Genomic DNA, 20887 nt, shown 5'->3' with positions numbered 1-20887 from the left:
AGTAGAGGCACATGTCATTTTCATGAGGGATTGCTTTTTTGCCCCTTTACTCACTAATCCGATGAGATAATGGATTGCCATCTCTCTGCAATTTATAAAGCAAGTTACAAGCGGTATGCCTAGGCTAGAAAGGCCTATCTTGCAGGAAAATGAGCTCAAAGACGAGGCTGGCTCTGGTGCAGTCCGATGTCCGCCACAGCTCCCACCCCCATCCCCGGTCCAGTTCAGAGTTGCCTCTCCTGCCCGTCGCGTGAGACGGCGGTTGCTAAACGCGGACCAGAAGTTCTGAGGACAGAGGCCGGCAAGGCCGGCTACTGGGGAACCACGCGGAGCCAGCACACTGCCTCATCTGCAGTTGAAGAAACCGCTCTGGGGCTGGACGGAGGCGGAGCAGAAGCTCACACTGGACCAACAGAAGAGCCTTAAGATGCTAGGAACGATCCTAGGGCGGTCCCCGGCGCGAGGCACTCTGGGATTTGTAGTTTACTTCCCGGACAGCTCCTCTCTCATTTCGGCCGCCCGCCTTTTAAACCTCGCTTTCTCCCGGCACGCCGACTACTTTATCGCGGCACGTCCTCACGTACGACTACACTACCCAGAAATCCCTCCTTCGCGCTCCGGCAGGCGCCCGGTCTCCCTCGAACTACAGTTCCCAGAGGGCTACTGGAGAAGGGCTTCCCCCGCTTTCCCGGGACCACAATTCCCAGAGACTTGACTTCGCGGCTTTTCTCTCGGTGTCGTGTCTCTCTTGGCCCTGGCTAGGCTAGTAGGGCCACAGCGACGACGTGTTCCGTCGTGTCCAGAGTCAGGGTGTACTCTTCGGCCGGGCTTTCTGTTCTTTCAACCACTTTTGCCGGACAGACCGTCGCGGCCGGCTTGAGCGGTGACCTGGCGGGCCGCGCCTGCGCCCTGCCGCGTTTCCTGCCTGGCTGGTGGCGGCGGCCATTTTGTTCATCCTCCTCCTCCTCCTGCTCCTCCTGGTTGGAGCGCAGTGTCCGGAGCGGGCTGGGGGGAGCGAGCCGGAGAGCGGGGTTCAGTACCTTCTCCTCTGTCCCCAGCCGGAGCCCGGAGCCCCCCTCCCCTTCCTTCCCACCCCCTCCCCTCCCCAGCCCTGCCCTCCCCCTTGTCCCGGGATCGCTCCGTCGCACCCACCATGATGGAAGACGACGGACAGCCCCGGACTCTGTGAGTACCCGAGACCGGGGGTGCCAGGCACCGAGCTGCCCGGGCACGCGGGATGCTGAGGGAGGGAACCGGAGAACGGGACCCGAAGCCGAGAGCCCGGCGTCGCGGTGGCGCGCTGGGAAGTGCATTCCTCATCTGTCCCCCTTTCCTAGAGAAGGAAGCCCTCCCTTCCCCCCGAACACAGTTACTTCCTAGGGTCTAGGACTAGTCTCGACCTTTTGCTCCCGATCCCTTCTTTGCACACACTTCCTAGACTGGGCTTGTGCACGGCTGAGGCTGTCAGGCTCGGGAGAGCTCCGGCTTTCCCTGTGCTTTGGGGGCTCCGGGCTGAGCCGGGAGTTGTGGGTCCCCACGGGGGCAGGGCTTGGCGGGGGTGGGACCTCTGTTGCATCCTTTGGCATTAGCACTGAGACTCAGTCCACGTCCTCAGCAGTCCACGTCCTCAGCCTCAGTCACTCCGGGTCCTTTTCCCGAGCCTACAACTCTTTTAACCAGAGGAGCCCCTTATATCTTTCTGCCCCACGTGCCCCACGCTGTCAGAAACACCCGCCCAGCGCCCGCTGCTTTTGAAGTGCCAAAGAGATTGCCTTTTGCTGCCGCGCACGATCTCTGTCCCTTGGATAACGAAGTTTACTTTGAGCGCTCACTACGCCAAACTGACAACCAGTTAAATTCCTTTCGCTCAGTTGGTGATGCCGCTTCCTAGTCGGTTTGTGCGTCGGGACCATCAGAGTTCGATGAAAGCGTGTCTTCTCCCGCTATTTGATGCGTGTCTTTTGGGTGCTTTTTTTCCCCCCCGCGGTCTAGCTGTTGGGTTTCACCTGATGCCCAATCTAATGAATGAATTGCATCTTCCAACCTCTTAATTGGCGTTTCCTTCCTTTCCCAATGCAGAGTGATGAGTCAGCGTCTGTATTCCTTTCTAAATAGTGTGGCACTCTTTTCTCTCCCCCCCCCCTTCGTCTGAGTAATTTCCAATTCATTGTTTAAAGTGAGCACCTTGGGTTTTCCCAGACTCCCCAGGCCTACTACTCCTGCCTGGAGTAAGTACGCAGAGTCAGCCTGCTGCATTGTCTCTCTTGCCTCGCTCTGCCTGGTATTGATTGATACGACGGTGATCAGAGTCCGCTTGGCTGGGTTAGCTGATGGGGAAAGTACGTTTTGGGGAATGGATGACGATGGATGGACACTCAGGACCTGTGACTAGCGTCTCAGAGCGTCATTCTTACCGTAGAAAATATGTTCAGGAAAGAAGGTCCATATCAGTGTTCAATGTTGATACCTTTTTTTAAAGCATTGTTTACAATTTCCATTCTTATTTCTCTTAACACCTTGTTCGGGATATTAAAAAACATACTAAACATATACCCCTTAATGAAAAATTTGGTGGTAAAATTTGTGTGTGAGTTTCCATTTCTGATTTCCCAGAAAAAAAGGTAATTTAGACAAAACTTGAAATTTGTTCTATTTGTTTGTTTGTTTGTTTATTTGTTTGTTTAAACCAAGGCTTGGTATTTAATAGCAGTGTATACTTAGAAGCATCTGGAAATGCCAGACTTAAGGCCTAGCAAGTGTACATTCAAGGAAGATGGCAGTTACATTGTATCTAAAATACCTGAAATGTCATCATTGCATCATGACAGTTACTGGATAATTGGTAAATTCTCATGTCTCATTAACTGCATCTGTTTGTTCCTTAGAAGAGGTTTCTTGCATTTGTCTGTTACATAGTATGCCTTTTCTGTTTCTTCCTATAAATTGTCTTTGCATCCACTATCAGGTCTTCTCTAGACCAGAGCTAAATTTTATTATTTCATACATTTCCCATCTTGTATCTCTCCCCTCCTCCCCAAACACACTTCAGTTGTCTGTTTTTGGTTTTCTAAAACTGTGATGTATACATATGAGTGAATAAATGTCTTAAGCTCTGTTGTTCCTGTGTGTCAGTATGTGTTTATGTCTTCCTTTTCCCACTTTTCTCCATGGGAAGTTGTGGTTTTTGTTTTGTTTTTAAATACAAGGGCTGCATGCTTCCTAGGTATTACCCTTTCCTGCATTTAGTTCACTCCTTGGAGCATAAGAGGTACTCAGTAAATATTTTAAAGTTGTACTTCTTTGGTTAAATTAGTGTTAAGCATTGTTTTTTTAAAGTTCTGATTGACTTAAAATAGGTGGACATTGTCATACTTCCTGAAGTTTGTTGATTTGTGTGTTTGTGGGATATGTGTGTGTGTGTGCCTAATGTAAAGTCTTGACATCAAAGCAAATGTTAAATAGGGTTTGATTTTGTTTATGAAGAGCCTATATTTTGCTTTGTGATCTATGGATTAGGTTTCTCAAGTGGTTACATTGTTTTAAAACTATGTGCTCTAAATAAAGTTGATCTTAACCTGTTTACTTTAAAATGCCTGTGTGTTACTAGTAAGGTTTTCTTCCTGCAGACACACACAAGCTAAGACATATGGTTCTATCTTCAGAAAACAATATGGTGTTTATAGCCTAGGTAGGTCTTTAAATATTCATTATCTACACTATTACTAATTTATTTGATGGTATTTAAAGATAGAATTGCCTTGATGTTGAGTCTGAAATTCTATTTGCCATATAGTTGCTGCAAAGTTCTGTTTTATAATGTTCCTCGTTTTCATTTGACATTTATTTTGGGGTATTATATATTAGTGATCTTAAAAACAAGCCAATGAGGTTACAATATGTGATACTAGTGTTTGAAGTAGACCAACCTTGTAGAACATGTTTCAGCCTTGGGTTGTGTGCAGTGCAGTGATTTGATCTGTGGTATCTGAACCCACGGTGTGACACTAAATATTAGCGGTCAATTTTAGTTTACTTTATTCATCTATTTGGTGTACCCAAACCCTAGAAATTGTGGCTCTAGGATAAAACCATACTATTCAATGCCACCCTTCAAGGCTATTTATTCTTCCTTGATACTCAGTAAAAAAGGAGGAAATAAGCCATTGATTTAGAGTGTATTCTGAACATCAGTGAACAAAGCAAAAGAAAACAATATAAGATCTCATAGATGCTGGGCGTTGGGGGCACACACCTTTAATCCCAGCACTCAGCAGGCAGAGGCAGGTGGATCTCTTGAGTTCCAGGCCAACCTGGTCAAAGAGTGAGTTCCTGGACAGGCTCCAAAACAATACAGAGAAACCCTGTCTCCAAAAACAAAAACAAAACAAACAAACAAAAAGACCTCATAGACTTGGCTGCACCATTGATTTAGCTATATTGTATGTATAATCAAGTTGGTTCTACTTAGTCATCTTTGTTTTTTTAAAGCTTGTATGGCTTCATCCTTTAGTCAGGTCCTTGGTCAGGTTAGTTACCCTACACTTTGGTGCCTTTCTTCAACTTTGCCTCCTTCCTAAAATCAAGTGACAGCTTAGCTAGTCCTTTAGAGGGCTGTTGAGGATTATTGTTGAAAATCTCCTTTTGTATAGGAACTTATTAAGAATAATAAAACTACAACTGCCTTTATGGAAATTTAGCCCTACAGTATTTTTATAAAGGTGCTGATAATTTCGTCCTTGGTGGGGTTACTTTTCAGAGTGAGGGTACATTCAATGGAAAAGCTGTCATTAGCTTTCTACAAGGCATGATGTTCTTAATTTCTGCCCAGTTGGACATAGGAAGTAGTTCACTGGCAATGCAAACTTCTGCCTGCTGTGAACTGCCAAGATTTCTGTCTCCCAGTTGAATCTTAGACCCACTGTTAGGGATAAAGGTATCATTTTCAGTTATTAATGCTTCAGTTCCCACAGTTCCTGTTCTTAGAAGACAAATAGACTGTAAGGTATGCATTTTCCTTACTTTTTCCTTGAGATAAAATCATTTTGGAATTTCCTAAGTATTTTCTGTTACTATAAGAACTCAAGCCATTCTTCTTCTTCTCTTGTTTTGTACATGTTCCTCAAGTAAAACTTAGAACTTTAGAATGTACTTACTACTACTTAGCTGCAGCAGAAGTATAGAAAATAATATCTTTTGGAAAAAAACTTACAAATTCAGTAAGCTACAAAATACCTTTGTTAGAATTATTCTGGGATGGATTATCTTTTGATAATGTAAAAGGCATAGTATATAACAGTATTTTTGAAAATATAAATTGTGCCTCTATTAGGTATATAAATTATACAACCTTGAGTAGAAAAGTCAGTCTAAAATTTAGATAAATGTAAGTGAAATTATATACTGAATTGTATCCTTTTCATCTTGGCAAACTAAGACATTCTCTGTGTTACAGAAGGCATTGTATGTGTTTAAAATTTAGTCTGTTGCTTTAGCAGTTAACTCTTGGAAGTATTTGAAAAATAGGATATTTTAGCACTGGACTTTTCTGTAAATATTTCACAGTATTCTAAACTGGAATGTTACAGTTTTTAATCTTTGACAGTGCTAGATACAGAAATTAATTATATACATCAATGTGCCTCTGGAATCTGGGAGTTCCCTGACTGATTGGAAATGGGTTGACTTAGAATCAAAGTCTTGTTAAACAAAAACAGCCTTTATTGTAACTTAGCTGTGAAAATTAACATGCATTTTTCTTACATGAATATTTTAAAATATCAGCACAAACTTAAAACTTTAAATCATCAAAACTTTGCTGTAGTAAAATGATATTCTAGTGTTTATTTTTGTTACCAGCTAGCTTTACTTTTAAAAATCACTGCTACCCCTTGCCCTTTGCAGATTAGACTGGTCAGATGCATATAGTATTTAGAAAATCAAGATCACTTGCTCATTTTTCTTTATACTGTGTCTCTTTTACAAAAGGAAGTTAGTCCGTGGTTGCAGGCTTGTAAGTCCTTGTGAGTGAAAAGGGGCAAACATTTATGGCTGATTCATAATCCTTTTACCATTTGCTTCTGCTGGGGAAAAACAAAAATCACTGTATGTCCTACAGTGGGTCAGTTCCATTTAATTATAAGGAAAAGATGGCATACTAGATCTAAACCAGTTTGTCAGCTAGCATATTCTTTTATTTTAATAGCACTAGATTTGTATTTCAGCCTTAGAACATGCACCCTGAGGTTATTGATAACCATTGCTGTGAAGTTCTTAACTAAGCTGGCAAGTTGCTATTCATATTTTCCTGACTTTTTTTTCCATTTTTAATTTTGTGTGTGTTCCTGTATTCATTACATGTGTATACATGTGGGTACACAAGTGCCAAAGGAGGGCATTGGATCCCCTGGAACTGGGGTTACAGGCAGTTGTGAGCTGATCTACCTGGGTGCTGGGAACTGAACTCTGTCTTCTACAAGAACAGCAAGCATGCTCAATGGCTGGGCCACCTCTCCAGCTCCAGTTTCTACCCACTTTTATCCAATCATTGTAGGTTTTACTTAACCTTAGCTAGCTTTCTCGGCCCTTTTTCTTTTAGCATGTTTCATTTGAATGCTTTGTATGTATTTAACGTGGCAAGTGTTGCAAGCCTTATTTTGGTCTCAGCACTTTTTCCTTATGTTATAGTGTGGTCAGAAAGTAAAGTGGTGTCCTTTTATTTCCCAGAAGAAATTATGTCACATTTTAATGTGTTTTGGTTTATGAAGTGGTTCATGACAAATGTACATTTAAAGTGTTATTTGTTCAGAACCAGAAAGACTTTGGCAATTTATTCAGATAATTTAAACCCAAAGTGTAAGACACAAGTAATTTTGTATTAAGACCTAAACCAAGGTGGTCATCTCCTGGGGGTTAGGTGGTAATTTTTCTTTTTCTTTTTTTTTTTTTTTTTCTCGTTAAAATTTTTAATCAACTACTAATCAGGGGGAAAAAAACTCAAACCTTTAAATATCTAGTCAAAAGTATATTTGGTTCTATCTTAATCTTTGAATTTATAAAGAACTTCTTAAATTTCCTTTGATATCTTAAAGATTGTTTTGTTTAAATTATTCAATTCCATTGTTCTTAAGCAATGAAGATGTGCCATCACTAACAGTCTTCTATAATTCAAACTGAAGCAGACCCCAACTCCTCCACCCCACCTACCCTCTGCTTTGCTAGAACAACTTGACTCTTACACTCTTCTTTGTTCATATAATTGTTTTGCTTGGCAGTGTTAAGCCCACTAACAACTACTCTAGTATTAGTTCATCAAGATGTTTCAGCAAATCAATATTTGTCAAACTTACGTTTAAATTATTCTGAAATTGAAAATACAGCTATTACGGGCTTACCTGGAAAAATTAATAATAGACAGAAACTTGAAATAAAAGATGCATTAATTATTAACAATTAGAGCTATAACTAAAGAAACATTGCTGATGTTTTTTGTTTTTTTGTTTTCCTCTCTCATTCAGATACGTAGGTAACCTCTCCAGAGATGTGACAGAAGTCCTTATACTCCAGTTATTCAGTCAGATTGGACCCTGTAAAAGCTGTAAAATGATAACAGAGGTAAGATCTTTCTGGTTAGGAGTGTCATCCATTGCCTGCTGTTGATGATAACATGAGTTGATTAACTTCATTTTAATTTAAACCTCAAATTATTCTTTGGGAGAGATTCATGTTGGTGGTATTGACTGCTAATCTGTTGATTTGGCTAGTAAGCTAGGTGAGGAGGCAAAGACGGTGTTGTTATAAATAGTCCTTCATGATGTGTTTAGCTTCAGATGACTCTGTGTGTAAATAGCTATCTGGGAAAGATGTAAGAAGATGGTATCTCACATATCCAGTGCAAGTCTACAGTTCAAATTCAGGGATTGATAAATGTTGAAGTCAACATTCGGTTAGGGTGCATTAGGTTAGTATCTACTAAGGCCTGAACAACTTTCTGTAGATAGGAATTTAAAGTGTTAGAATAATTTTGTTTGGGCTTGGAATGTAGCTCAGTGGTAGAGAATGCACTTGTAATATTATAGGCCCTGGGTTCAACCCCTAGTACCAAAATAAAATCCACAAGTTTTGTCTTACTTTTTCAAAGAAAAAGTTTTATTTTTCTCAATTAAGACTAGTAGTTGTTGTACCCAGGTGACATATGTGTTACTCTTTTCTTCCTGTTCCTTTCTGCTTGTTTATCACTTTTTTTTTTTTTTTTGTTTTGACTCCTATGTACCAGATACTATGGTAAGTGCTAAGAACCAGTGATGAATAAGAGAGTTGCTGGCCCATAAGATTTTACAGGCTTGTAGGGGACTGAAGTCAACACTCACATATGACGTAAATTATAAGTCTTAGGGGATCAGATAATTTACAGTGTTGTGGGAACATCAGGAGAATAGCTGTTGTGGTTGTGGGTCATGGGAAGTTTCTACTAGGAATCAGAACACAGACAGAAACCTAAAGGATAATGGACAATCTTCATCTAGTGGGGTCTGAGGAAGAAGAGTCTACGAAGAGAAGAGTGTTGATGGAGCCTATTGCAGAACAGGAGTGCTTGTGGAAAAGAAAATCCATAGCTCTGTTTCCTGTTAGAATTGTATTCAATAGATGGATAGGTAGAGTTTGAAGTGGAATTAGTCATAGAGATGCCAGTATGTGATGAGACAAGAGTGTTGGAAACTGGTGTTCTAGCCTAGAATTGTAAAAATCTTATATAAGAGTATTGGCTTTTTACTATTCTGGTTTATATTTTTCCTTCTTTTCTTCCCTTACTTTGATTATGCATGTATTCTTTCATTAATGAGAAATATATTTTTCGTGGGCATTATTAAAGGCACCATGAATACAATAGAGAAGCAAATGAAGTTCCAGAAGAATACAGATAAGAGCCATGGAGAGAATAAATGTTCTTTGATGACTGATTGGAGGATGAGGTTGAGGCCACATGTGAGAGAAGATGTCACTTCTCTTAATCTAGGCAGGAATATCAAGATGGCACCATCTGTGCTAAAGACTGGAACAGAGAAAAAGCAAAACCGCAAGGCTTCTACTTGGTAAAGAGGATGACTAGAATCTTGTGGGTGGTAGAGGGTAGTGGTGGGGAGAGAGTCTAAGAAGGTATGCAAGATTCGGATGCATATAGGGCAGTAAGGGCCATGATAGAGTTGAGATGGAATACCGGATTGTTGGAGAGGTTTATTTAGCCTGGGAGAAGACAGGGTTTAATTTTTATTATGTTTTTGAGACTAAGTTTCTATGTAGCTTTGGAGCCTGTCCTGGAACTAGTGTAGACCAGGCTGATATTAAACTCACAGAGATCCTCCTGCCTCTGCCTCCCAAGTGCTGGGATTAAAGTTGTGTGTGCCACCCTTACCCCTCAATTTGTAGACAGACAGACTGTTCTGTGTGGAAAATGAGTAGTGGGTACAAGGTGGGGGTGGGGCAGGCAGATTTATTCTGCTAATCTATATAGAGGTGATTGATGGTTGAGCTTTAGAATGGTGGTGAAGAAAGACAGTAGATAAATTCAGAGTTTTTGTTTTGGAGGTAAGAGCAATAGAACTAGAATGTCTGTAGGAGTCAGGGGAGACTTAAGATTTTGTCAGTGCAATTGTGTGGGTGTTAACATGCTACGTGCTAAAATGGGAATGACTGGGAAAGGCACAGGATGGATGGGGGAGTGGTGAATATCAAGATTTCTGTTTTGGCCGTGTTAAATTTAAGACACTCTTTGGCTATACAAATGGGAATTATATGTAGGTAGTTGGAGAAGTGAGTTTGGAATCTGGAGAGACCAGTGTCTAAGCATACAGTAACATTTGAAGTTATGGGACTAGGTAGGGTCATCTAGAGAGAGGTAGTAGATGAGAGCAGAGGCTCTGAGGCCTGAGCCCTGGAGCTTGGAACAGTTCAGCATTTATTTAAGAGTTCAAATCAGAGTTAAGGAGGAACAAATGACCTTCTGAAGCGTCCTCTGGTGAGGAAGTGGGGACACCAGATATGTTGTAGCACCAACAGAAGAGAACATTTACAGGAGGGAGGATGGTAGCCAGCTATTTTGAATGTGTGCAAGAACAGAAAAGAGATCAAGTGATAGAGAAGTCTCTAGTGAGTTAACGTGTGGGCTCAATGGCTGGGTCGGTTGGCATGGCAGTGGACTTGAGTGACTTCAGGGTGCACAGGATGGAGAAAATGGAAAGAGTCATTAGAACATTTTTGAGAGACGTTTCATAAATACTTAACAGATATTTTTTGAAAATCTATGTGTATACAGATTTTTGAGGAATAGAGCCCTTTACAACATAACCATGTCTTACAATTTCTAGATTTGAACTTGTAAATAGTTAAAAAAAAAATCTCTGATTTTTATGTTTTGACATTTATGTCATCCAACAGTGGTGACCAGACTAATTAAGGTAAGGACTCAACTGATTGTTAAGAGTGTTGTTTGGCAGTGGTCTAGGTAGGAAGTTTCTAGAGGACATGGACTCCAGGAAGGGATGTCTAACATCTGGAAAGTTTCCTTTTATAAATTTGATTTTGTTATATAAAGAATCCTGTTCTTAGCCGGGCTGTATCTTTTTGTTTTGTTTGGATTTTCAAGACAGGGTTTCTCTGCCCGGTTATCCTGGAAGTAGCTCTGTAGACCAGGCTGGCCTCAAACTCAGAGAGATCTGCCTGCTTCTGCCTCCTGAGTGCAGGGAGGGATTAAAGGTGTGGATCACTACTGCCCAGCTGATTGCTGCATTTTTTAGATTTTTCTATAAAGATTTTTCTGGGATGGAAAAACAGTGGTTGTTGGAAAGATCTTCATTTTATCGGGCATTTTATTCCTAGTAAATTCCCATAGAGCATATAGTCCATGTGTTATTCTCTTGGGGCATTTTGCATTAAATAGTTTGGAATGTTTTTAATCTGCCATAAAGAATATGCTTGCACAGTTGAGCTGCTGGTTAATATAGGTGTCAGTTTTTTAAAAATGTGTGTGTATTTTAGGTAGCTCTAATTTCTGAGCTGTTTATTTGCCAACTAATGAAGTTTTTTTTTTAATTTTCCTCCTTTTTTCTTTTTATTTAAATTAGAAACAGCCTTATTTTACATATCAATTCCAGTTCCCTGTCCCTCCCATCTCTTCCCATCAACCCCCCCCCCATCCCATCCCTCTGCTGCTTCCCAGGGAGGGTGAGGCCTTCCATGGGGGATCATCAAAGTCTGCACATCATTGTTTTTCTGTTGTGTTTTGTTTTGTTTTGTTGATCTTGGTGTTTTGTGGTGTAGACTTGTAGCTTTGTCCTAGGCACTTGATACTTACTTAGTTACTTGGTTTTAAGAGACTGGGTAGCAAACCATGCCTGACACATGCTGGGCAGTTTTGTTCTACCACTGAGCTGTACCACCATGCTAGAATATGGAAACACATTTTCAGCAATTATATTCTAGATCCCTAGTATATTTGCTGGACACTGGAAGACATACTCAAAATATCTTCTATCTCTGATAAATTGAGCCTGTTTTGAATTTTTTATTTTAAAGCTGCTATCTTTCATATGTGTGTGTACATATGCTGGCCTTGAACTTAGAGTTATCTGATCCTCCTTCCTCTGCTTCCCAAGTGCTAGAGTTTTAAGTGTGCGTAATCATGCCTAGCTATCATGTCTTATCTTGGAAGATGGCGAATTTCAATAACTAGTTACAAATCTTGAATTATTTTCTATTTTTATTCTTTCCTCTTCTAGATAAGGAATATATTATATCCAATCTGTGTAGCTATACAGAATGCTGAAAATTGTAGTAGCCACTGCCCTAGTTTTGATTAGAGGTGAAATGGACTCGTTTCTATATATTTTGTTGGTTTTTTTTTTTTGTTTGTTTTTTTTTTTTTTTTTTTTTTTTTTTTGAGACAGGGTCTCTGTATCTAGCCCTGGCAGTTCTGAAACTCTATGTAGACCAGGCTGGCCTCAAAGTCACAGATCTGCCTGCCTCTGTGTTCCAAATGAGGTGTGTGCTACCATGCCCAGCTGCATTTTTGTATTTTTCCCCTTTATAAGCCTAGAATATCGTATATGAAAGATTGTAATACATAAGTAGAAGTCAGCCTTTTAAAATAATGTTGGAGTCAGGTGGTGGTGGCACACACTTGGGGGGCAGAGGCAGGTGGATCTCTGAGTTCAAGGCTAGCCTGGTCTACATAGTGAGTTGCAGGAGAGCCAGGGGTACAGAGAAACCCTGTCTTGCAAAAATAAAACCTATAATAATAGAAGAAAAGAGCAGTGATAAGAAACAATCCCCACTATACCTGAGGTAGAGGTTTAGGGCTTACAGTCACCAGACTTGTATATTTTCATTTAATACTCAGTCATGATTCTTTACTATTTGTGTGGCTCTGCTGGAATATAACAGTATTCTGAGGTTCAGCTTAAGTCTTAAGTGCTAGGCTTTCATAAGCTTATACAATCTCATCTTGTGCGTTCCTAGCTGTCAGTAATGTTTTTTCCTGGATTTTCTTCTCAGCAACCCGATAGCAGAAGGGTCAACTCTTCTGTTGGATTTTCTGTTTTGCAGCATACAAGCAATGACCCATATTGCTTTGTGGAATTTTATGAACACAGAGATGCAGCTGCTGCATTAGCTGCTATGAATGGGAGAAAAATTTTGGGAAAGGTAAGATAATGGGATGATGACATCCCCTAAATGTATGTTTGCATGTTAAATCAGTCTGTATTTTTTCTTAGCAAGATTTAAAATAAGACAGTCGGCTACTGAGTGATCTCTATTCAGCCTAGTGCCTTTACACAAATAATCCAACTTGATAAATGATTTATTAAGTGGTAAGTGTTAACAGCTCATAATGACATGCCTAATAATTGTATTAAATATAATCTTTGTTTTTAGGAGGTCAAAGTAAACTGGGCAACAACACCAAGTAGCCAGAAAAAAGATACTTCCAGTAAGTACTCTTGCTGCATTTTACTGTGGAAGCGTGAAGTTATCCTGGCAGCATTACCAGCTTACCTAAGGTTTTTTTCCTCCTTTAATGTTGCCTAATTTCTTAAGTATTTGATTACCAAATGCTTTGATTTCAGATCACTTCCATGTGTTTGTTGGGGATTTGAGTCCAGAAATAACAACAGAAGATATCAAATCAGCATTTGCCCCCTTTGGTAAAATATCGTAAGTATCATAATCAGTATCAGACTCAGTAGTGATAGGCAAAACTGTATGATTAACTTGTATTAGAATCAAGGTTTCCTTTCTCTAGTTAGTGTGTTTTCTTTTATTTTTACTTTTCTTCTTTTGTTTTGTTTTGTTTTTTTGAGTAGATGTTGTTGCAAATGTTGATGTCACTTCAATGTTTGGGGTCTTGTTTTCAGATAATTGTGTATAATATGTTTAAGATTTTTAAGTGGTTTTGTTGGTTATATTTAAAGCAAATATTTCGATGGTAAACTTCCAGCTTTTTGTCAAATGTTTTAAAATCTTAATGGTTAAGAATATTGCGTTAATAAAAACTAAATGTGATTTATATTATGTACTAAACTTTTATTGGAGGAGTTTATAAGTGGGGGAATCTAGGCATAGATTATGGTTAAATTGACTGCATTATGGTTAAATTGGAAATGTTCATGTTTAAATATAATGATAAATGTATTTTGATATTTAGCTTTGAGAAAAAGTAATAATACTATTGCAATATTAAATGTTTTCTTGTCTAGATAATTATGAGATTAATTTGATTTTTGTTAGTGATATTTGATTCTGCTAGGGAGGGGACAAATGGGTTGTTTTTCTTTGTAATATATATGCTCTGATTTTGTTATTTGGTTAAATATATTGGAAAACTAAACGTGGTTGCAAGTTTTATAAACTGTCAGTTTATCTTTGATTAAAATGAATTTATTACATTTGTCAATTTAAATTAAATGTACAACTACAGAAATGTTTTGATTAAGAACAACAACTTTTCTATTAACTTATATAACTTGTTGTTCTGTAGATTTATTTGTAAGAAAGATTTAATTCTTAATTTTCTGTTTTGATATTTGCTTTGCTTTTTAATCTAAATGTGGTAAGTAGTACTGTTATAAAATTAGTATAAAATGATACAGGTTGCTGTTTTTGATCTTTATTTATACCTGAGACCTGCAGTTTTTCTACAGTCCAAGTCACAATTAAAAGTAATAGCATTCTGGTTATTTTGCAGAATTGCTCATAAGAATGGACAGGATCTTGAAGGCTAACTGCAAGGAACTGTGCACACTGGAACTCAGTTGTAGATTTTTTTTCTCATTTCTATTTATTCTTATTATACATTATTTATATATACATATTTTAGTATTTACATTTTAACATTCTATATTCAGTGGAGTTCTATATTTCCAATCATTTTAACTTACTCACTAAAATTTCTGTGTAAATTTGTTGTTTTCGTACTGGTGTGCTTAGCGTTGTTGTTAGTTTTTTATTCTCCTTTCTTAAATTTCTGAAAATGTCAATTTTTCAAAATTTACAGCTGCCCAAACTCCAAAATGATGATAGAGAATTGACCAAGAAAAATAAAGAAATCTGTTAACAGGCCATGTATGCCTTTTTAATTCCTATTTTTTCCTCTTTTTCAATTTTTTAATATTTCATATATTTTGTATCACTAGGCAGAAGACATTTAACTATTTAGATATTGCATGGTAAAGTAGTTAGCATTGTTGCAGTAATTTAATAGAATCAGTAAATTTTAGAGGACACTAGCAATTAGAATATTAGAAAAGGAAGCTGTTGTTCCTGTTAATCTTCAGTTTGAGTATCTAGTTAGAAAGCACAGGTTGTGTGATTAGGTTGCATGTTTATTACATGTTTTTGTCCTACTGCTTTTTTCTAACAGGTAAAGAAGCACTAGGGAGAGTTCAGGGATGGCTGTAGTTAATTAGGGCTAACTGGAGTTTATTTTTTAAATGCTCACAATACAGTGTGTGTGGTTCCTTTTAGTTTTTATTTTGAGGGTGACTTTTACTTCCCTCATTTAGCTGTGCTTCTTTTCACAGGGATGCCCGGGTAGTTAAAGACATGGCAACCGGAAAATCCAAAGGCTATGGTTTTGTATCTTTTTATAACAAACTGGTACGTCCTTTCAATTAACTATAGAACTTTTACGTTAATAATAGAAAATAATTCTTTGATTAACTTGAAAATACCTAGGAAAGCTAGGGTGATAACACAGTGAAGGGAATTATTGAAATGCTTTTGTACCTGGTGAAGGCAGAGAGAGCCAGAAGTAAAACTTGAGACCAGTGGATGCGAATCAGTGTATGAGAGCTATGTTCAGTTTAAAAAGGGAAATCTCTATTTTAATCATTTTATCAAAACTAGATTTTCATAATGAACAGTTATGTACATATGTTAGCCTCTTCTTGCATTTTCTGTGGTAAATACTCCATTATAAAGCAACCATAACTTAAGACACTTAAGGATGGCCTTGTGAGAGTTGTATTTTTCTTTCTACCCATTTGTGTGTATTGGAGAAAAATGTTTTAGGGGTGATGAATGTGATTATCTTTTTTATCCTTACATTAGTGAAACATGGTTCTTAAATTTCAGTGTTATTTTAGTGTTTTGAAACCTGTAAGTAAAAAGCAGCTTTTATGGTTCAAGTTGTTTTGTTGGTAACATCTTTGAGTTCAGTGGACTCACAGATGATGGGATGGACTGGACCTTTCCTTTCGTCTTACTGGGTCTTTTTGTATCTTTTTTTTTTCCCCTTTCTCTTTGTTTCTAATTACTTTTTTTTTCTCCATAGGATGCAGAAAATGCAATTGTGCATATGGGGGGTCAGTGGTTGGGAGGCCGACAAATCAGAACCAATTGGGCCACACGTAAACCACCTGCCCCTAAAAGTACACAAGAAAGTGAGTTATAGCTGCATATATGTTGCAAGTATAGGTTGTGATTACCCTGTGTAACATTATGTATTAATTTCTTAATATCTAAATTAGTATAAGTTCTACCTTGAATCTCATTATATGAACTTCAGATGTAAATACCTTTCAGGCTAAGAACCAACTGCTTTATTTGTAGATGAGATATATATTTAAGGCTGAGGCTATAGCTGAGTTAGTAGGGTGTTTGTGTTTGCTAACATGCATAAGGCCCTGAGTTTCCCAGCATCGTATAAATCAGGTGTAGAGCTCTACTCATGCCTATAATTCTAGCACCTGGGGATTGGAGACAGAGACAGAAGTTGAAAGTCCTCTTCAGTGTTGTAGTGAATTCAAGCCTAGCTTAGGATACTTGAGATATAGCCCCAATCTATTACATCATAGCATGAAGAAAAAAATTTAGTACCTCTAACCGGCATACATCTTAACAGTATGTAGCTGGGAGTGGTAGCGTATGCCTTTTATCTCTTATTCAGGAGGCAGAGGCTAGCCTAGTCCACATTGTTCCAAGATAGCCCAGGCTACGTAGAGATTCCCTGCCTCAGAAACTCAAGAAAATGAAAATAAAATCTTAAAAATGGTCTATAAGAACAAAAGATTGTATGTGGGACCTTGCACCTGCTAGGCAAACGTTCTGCTACTGAGTTTTAACGCCAGCTCAAAAGGTAGTTTATAATACTGTGTAACAGTCCAAATTTTGTTATTTTCTTCATATAGCAAACACTAAACAGTTGAGATTTGAAGATGTAGTAAACCAGTCAAGTCCAAAAAATTGCACTGTGTACTGTGGAGGAATTGCTTCAGGGCTGACAGGTACAGTGTTTGCTTTCCTATTGCCTTCTCTGTTGGTTTTTCAGCACTATTTTAGTATAAATTCCATGGTTAGCATGAGCTTTAAATGTTTCCTTTGTATATTTTTCTTTGTATAGATCAGCTTATGAGACAAACATTTTCACCATTTGGACAAATTATGGAAATTAGAGTTTTCCCAGAGAAGGGCTATTCGTTTGTCAGGTAATGATCCAATGATAAACATCTGCTTCCTTCCCTTCACTCCCTTCACTTACATTATTGGATCCTTACTAGTTGTCAGTTTACCTGCATAATGTAACTTAAGAAAAATGCCAACTGAAAGGAGTCAACCAATGAGTCCCTATATTATTTGGGCAAGTTCTTAAAGAGTGAAGACAAAACCTCACTGTTTTTCTCCTCCTAGATTTTCAACTCATGAAAGTGCAGCCCATGCCATTGTGTCTGTGAATGGTACTACAATCGAAGGACATGTGGTTAAATGCTATTGGGGTAAAGAATCTCCTGATATGACTAAAAACTTCCAACAGGTAATTCAATATTTCTTAGCACTTTTTGAGGTTTCCATCTTACATACCTACAGAGGAACTTTGGAAATTGTAAAATAAACAGTAAAATAAAGCATATATATAGGTGCTTTCAGTTGATTGTGTAAATGCTATTTCAAAATTGTTTTGCGGTATTAACTGAATCTTAATACTTTCTTTTTACAGGTGTCACCACCCCAATAAACTTAGACAATGATAAATAACAGAGTCCTATTCACATAAGGGTGCTTACTTAGTTTTTCTCTTCCTTGTCTCCCACTCTTTCTTCAAATACGGTGTTTCTTTCTTGTTACCTAAAACAGTAATTTGCTTTCTCCTAGGTTGACTACAGTCAGTGGGGCCAGTGGAGCCAAGTGTATGGAAACCCACAACAGTATGGGCAGTATATGGCAAATGGGTGGCAAGTGCCTCCCTATGGAGTATATGGGCAGCCATGGAACCAGCAAGGATTTGGAGTAGAGTGAGTTTTTTGGTTTTCCCGTTGTAGAAACAGATGAACCTCTGGGGAAAGAGAAATCTGTGCTCTCCTAGGAGAGAGTTTGCTGAAATGATGTTATGTTAAGGTGTTTGGGTTCTAGATGTTACATAACAAATCTCAGGAAACATAGTGTGTTTTAACACTTTTCATTACAGAGATGGGAATGCAGTCTGACCTCTCTGTAAGCAGCTGGTAGGGTTTGACTCATATAGTAGCACTTTCATTTAATTTTATGTGTATAAAAGGTCTTTGTCTAGATATGCTCAGAAAGGTGGTGTTTTTATTTTTGGCCTGTATAAGACATCTTGGGAACTTACATGACATAGTACAGTTTGCTTTCTGTGGTGTTGGTAGAGTTGGAGTCGTTGCTTCAGTTTTTCCCCTAGGCTGAGCTAGACCTTTATTTTCACGGCTTTATTGAGAATACTGCAAGAGTCAAGGGCTGTAACAAGAGTATTGCCTCCTGAGTCAATATTTTTATAAGACAGGGTTTCCTAGATCTCACTGACTCAAAGCAGTCCTGTCCCAAGTCTCAAGGTATTGGGAGGTAGACAGGAGGCCTTATACCAGGCTCACTTAGGATTGTTATTATTATATTTTTTTTTTTATTTTGAGACAGGGTCTCTGTGTAGCCCTCATCTGTCCTGGATGTTTGTTTTTTTGAGACAGTCTTGCTATGAGGCTTGGTTGGCGTGTAACTGTATAGACCAGGCTGGCCTTGAATTTACAAAGATGCACCTACTTAATCCCAAGTGCTGGGATTAAAGGTGTAGATTACCTTTTTCCTTGTGTTTGCTGAAGATTTTTTTCCCCGCTTTCTTCCAAGTCAATCACCTTCTGCTGCTTGGATGGGTGGATTTGGTGCTCAGCCTCCTCAAGGACAAGCTCCTCCTCCTGTAATACCTCCTCCAAACCAAGCTGGGTATGGAATGGCAAGTTTCCCAACACAGTGAGCTGGGACTCTAAACACAATTGTAACTCACCATAGGCTGCAGTTTCCTGTGACACTCTGAAGACATGGAAAGTAAACATCAGAAAGTGAAAATATTTATTTTAAAAATTGAAATGTTGGAACCTTTAGCACAGCTTTGCTTAAGGAAGGACACGTGTCTTCTAGTTCTGCCTTTTTAAGTTTTTGTTCATGATGGATATGAACATGATTTTTCTTTGTGTACAAAAACTAAAATAAAGTCAATAAAGACAATTCTGACTATAAATTTTGATATAATAGGAGAAATGGGTAATACATTTTGATTCTTAGACACTATTCCGTTTTTATCTTGCTGTTCAGTATTTTAACTCACTGTGTTTTTAAAAGAGCAAAAAAGGGAGTATCTTGAAAAACTGAGAATTGCATCAGTCCATCCTGAATTCTGATACTCTCCTCCTATCCCCTGAGGTGGACTGCATTGAAGTCAGCAGGAAAAGTGTGATTTCAGAAGAAATACATGATGTGGGAATCTCTGTGGAAGAAATACTTATTTCTCTCTCTTTAAAGAAACTGAAGCCAGACTGAAAGCTTGCAACCTAAATAAGGAACAGCATCGTAGGAGTTCCTTGAGCAAATGTTGGTGGTCCACATTAATACATATTTTTAAAACCTTCAAAGTGTTGGTTATCAAAAATGTAGTATATTACATTTCATTTTGGGGGAAAATTCCAAGTATGGTGTTTATATTAAAGTCAGACAGTCATACTTGTGCTTTTACATGGAGTTTAAATGATAAACATTGTAAATATTGAATAACTACAGTGTTTCAAAAGCATGCTTCAACATAGAAGTAGCAGCAATGTAATTATTCGAGGTGACAAGTAACATACATTCTCACTGCAGTGAGTGCAGTGCTCAGTAACAATGTTTAAGACTGACATTTTCAAGGTTGGCCATGTAAAATTAAAATGACAAATGACTACACAGAAGAAGCCTTAATTTAATTTCATACAAATCTTTAACGGTTAGTATATTCTAAATTGTAAGTGGAAGTTAGATTTGGGTTTTTTGGGTTTTTTTGTTTGTTTTTTCCTTTTTTCTTCATTTGGTACATAAATACCTTGATTAAAACCTAGTAAAATGATTTCAAGGTTCCTATAAGTTGTATAGCACAAATGTTTTTTAAATATCTTGGGATGTTTTTAAAAATAAGATATATTTTGCCCAAGAATTTTTTAAATAAGATTGCTAAAATATCTTTAGACAGCTTGATGTACCAATTTATAATTGGATATTCAATTTAAGTCTACACAAAGTTGTTACTTTTATTCCTAATTTGTTCTTTTTCCTTGTGGGGAGTGTGTGGGTGACAAGCCTGAATAGGCTTGAGTTGTATGTGTGCAGTTTATAAATGCATCCGTTGGGAAGGCACGGGAATCCAGTTGTGCTTGCACGACAGTTTTCCATCTATGTGGATACAGTCTGCCTCATATTCTTTAAAACGGGAATGTGAAATAGTAAAATCCTATGAGTTTCAATTGTGACAGCTACGGGGTGCAGATGTTCTGGCAGTGTATTAAACCTTTGGCCTGTGTATGCACAAGAGCAAACAACCCTAACAGTTACAGTGGTGTAGTCCGTAAGATGCAGCTAGTGTCCTCACTCAGCCATTGAAGTCAAAGACTAAGATAATGACCACAAAAATCCTTATTTCCTCCTTTCTTCACTTAAAATACAGCCAAATGTATTCAGCATAAAAATTTACAGTGTCTGAAGTTCATTTTTGAGCCAAAATCTTTATGTACCTTAGTTTTTTGTTTTTTGTTGGTTTTTTTTTTTTTTTTTTTTTTAACCACAGCAGTCCTGTGTTATACTTATCTATGACTACATAGACTGGTTTCTTCTGGTCATCCTGCCTTTGAGGGATGTTCTGGAAAAGGTACTTTATATTTTATAAGAAAAAAAAAAACTATATTCTGCCCCAAGTTAAGATTTTCATTAATCTTTGTGAAACTCAAACATCCTAAAGATTTTCTAAGTTGTTGAATTGATAAGAGCTTATTAAATTAAAATTTCATTTTGCCTTTTTCCCCCCTCTGCCAGTAAATTAAGTGGCTTATTGAGACAACTAATGGCTAACTCTAGCTGTGGTCTTTTC

General features: G+C 38.3%; 1 protein-coding gene across 5 annotated transcripts; it reads left to right on the top strand.

The window, feature by feature from the left end:
• The first annotated feature begins 344 nt into the window (after positions 1-344).
• Tial1 (TIA1 cytotoxic granule associated RNA binding protein like 1) lies at positions 345-19002 on the top strand. Of its 5 annotated transcripts, none has more exons than XM_051193127.1 (13): positions 357-1185; positions 3627-3688; positions 7515-7611; positions 12547-12696; positions 12928-12982; positions 13119-13206; positions 15072-15147; positions 15824-15932; positions 16680-16775; positions 16892-16976; positions 17179-17302; positions 17641-17780; positions 18625-19002. In XM_051193127.1, exons 3-13 carry the CDS (start codon positions 7600-7602, stop codon positions 18749-18751), a joined length of 1062 nt encoding a protein of 353 aa, XP_051049084.1. In that variant the 5' UTR covers positions 357-1185; positions 3627-3688; positions 7515-7599; the 3' UTR covers positions 18752-19002. The 5 variants fall into 5 exon arrangements, with proteins under 5 accessions (XP_051049087.1, XP_051049082.1, XP_051049084.1 ...); XM_051193129.1 differs by having other exon boundaries at positions 359-1185; positions 12598-12696; XM_051193130.1 differs by lacking the exons at positions 3627-3688; positions 18625-19002 and adding an exon at positions 17486-17544 and having other exon boundaries at positions 345-1185.
• Positions 19003-20887: the final 1885 nt, after the last annotated feature.

This window comes from Phodopus roborovskii, unplaced genomic scaffold (genome assembly GCF_943737965.1).
Source record: "Phodopus roborovskii unplaced genomic scaffold, PHOROB, whole genome shotgun sequence".
NCBI lineage: Eukaryota > Metazoa > Chordata > Mammalia > Rodentia > Cricetidae > Phodopus > Phodopus roborovskii.
Note: the sequence above shows the minus strand (reverse complement) of the source record. Positions and strands in the feature narration are given on the sequence as shown.